Source organism: Galeopterus variegatus, unplaced genomic scaffold (genome assembly GCF_000696425.1).
Source record: "Galeopterus variegatus unplaced genomic scaffold, G_variegatus-3.0.2 Scaffold1469, whole genome shotgun sequence".
In the NCBI taxonomy this organism is placed as follows: domain Eukaryota; kingdom Metazoa; phylum Chordata; class Mammalia; order Dermoptera; family Cynocephalidae; genus Galeopterus; species Galeopterus variegatus.
Genome location: NW_007727580.1, coordinates 228021 through 230124, shown reverse-complemented (window position 1 = coordinate 230124; position 2104 = coordinate 228021). Strand labels below are relative to the sequence as shown.

At 41.4% G+C, this 2104-nt stretch overlaps 1 protein-coding gene across 1 annotated transcript in view; it reads left to right on the top strand.

The window, feature by feature from the left end:
• The window catches only part of ARMC2 (armadillo repeat containing 2), a 113564-nt gene that overhangs the window by 98147 nt on the left and 13313 nt on the right, over positions 1-2104 (top strand). Inside the window, exons 13-14 of the mRNA XM_008577254.1 lie at positions 9-63; positions 376-489. Of these exons, the coding sequence (XP_008575476.1) occupies positions 9-63; positions 376-489 (169 nt within the window). The remainder of the gene's footprint in view (positions 1-8; positions 64-375; positions 490-2104) is intronic.

Sequence of the window (2104 nt, the reverse complement as noted above, 5' to 3'; positions counted from 1 at the left end):
ATTTGTCTTACTACCAAGTGAAGAATTCCATAATTCAAGACAAAAGGCTATATATTGCTGAATGTAAGTTTCAGAGTTGGGTTTGGATAAATGCTCATTTAAGGTCTTGATTTCATTAATTAAACACAGAACTGTAGACAATATTTTCTGAAATAATTAAGATATTTTAATAAAAATATTTTAGAGCCTGATCTAATTCTAAGAAATTAGAGTAAGGGAGAAAATTAGTTTCTTAGTTCTTGCAGTTTGTCCCCTACAGTTTATATTTTATTATCATTTTTAATTTTTAAGTTATCATTATTTAGTATAATATTGGTTTCCATTAGCCTTTAAATTAAAACATATTCACTGATTTTTTCTGGATACCAAATTCAGTGCTCTTAAAGCTTCTTGTGAGTAACAACATGGATGGAATCCTAGAGGCTGTACGAGTTTTTGGAAATCTCTCCCAGGACCATGACATCTGCGATTTCATTGTGCAGAACAATGGTGAGTAATGACACTTAACATTCATAAACATTCAATTCTTGCCAATAATTAGCTAAGTGGTTTTGGAGCTTGGGTCATTACAATGTGATACTTTGATTCTGCTTTGAAATGGGTAGGTAGTGCTTTACGTGGTGTCCATGTATAAGGCTCCCAACTCAGGATCCAAGGTGGCACTAGCAGCGTCCCCCTCTCCCTCATGAATGGCTTTCAGAGTTCTGAAATGGTGCGTGTGTGTTTAACAGAAACAAATAATCTGCATTCATCATTTCTGGTCATGGGAATGGACTCAAGAGACATTTTCCTTTATGTACTAGAATTGTTACATTTTGCTTGTAATAGCTAAAAGTGGAAACAACCTAAATGTCCATCAGCAGGCAAGAGGATAAATACATTACAGCATATTCATGCAACAAAATGTCCTATAACAGTTAAAATTAATGAATTAGACATTCATGTATCAACATGGATCAACCCCAAACATAATGTAGGAGCAAAAAAGCTAGTGATAGGAGGATATATACAGAATAATGCTACCAATATAAGTTTTTTTTTTTTTTTAAAAAGATGACCGGTAAGGGGATCTTAACCCTTGACTTGGTGTTNTGAGGAAAGTACGTCGAACAAGGTGACATCTAAGCAACCACTTGAAGGACATGAGTGAGCCAAGTGGGTAACTGGAAGAAGAGTTTACTCCAGACAGAAGGAATAGCAGGGCAGAGGCTCTCAGGCAGGTCCTGCTGACATGTTCAGAAAAGCAAGGAGACCAGTGTGGGTGGCATTGGAGGCTGAAGTGGCCTTGTTGGGAGAAGTGAAGACCGGGCAGCCCAGGCAGGGCCTGTGGGCCGAGCTAGGTGGAGCCATCAGTGGGTGGTGAGGTGAGTGAAGCTGTGTGACTTACTTTTAAAGTTCACCATGTTGAGAATAGATGTACGGAGGCAAAAGTGGAAGAAGAGAAACCAGTACAAGGTGAGAGATGGACTGGGGTGCTAGTAGAGAAGGTGCGAAGTGATCAGATTCTGGGTTTGGAAGGCAGAGTTGGCAGTCATGGGTGGAGCATGACCTAAGGATCATTCTGTTGGGACGGAGGTGGGGGTGTGGGGGATAGAGTAGGACTCCATGAGGGGAGCCCCTGGGAGAGCCTGAGGACAGGGCAAATGTGGGGTTAGAGACGTCTCAGCTCATTGGTGTGTTGGCCCCTTTGTTTTACATGGAAACACAGCATAGATCAACCTGACTTTTTCAGACCCTTTGGCCACAGGGATTGAGCTTAGGGTGTTCTCCCTGCCCTGGCCAGGAGCGGTCCCTTGCATTTGGTGCATTTCCCTGCAGGAAGAGTCACAGGAAATAAAGCAGCAAATGGTGCTTCCAGTGCCCTTGTGTAGACCTTGCTAGGAACAGTGGCTTGTCCCTGGCACTGCTGTTGCTGCAGTTATAATGTCATAGGTTCTACCCCTGAAATGAGTTTTCGACTCCCTTATTCTCACTTTGTTTTAGAATACAAGTCACTTGATGATTGTGAGGAGCTGGTGATCAACACTACAGCAACAATCAACAATTTGTCTTACTACCAAGTGAAGAATTCCATAATTCAAGACAAAAGGCTATATATTGCTGA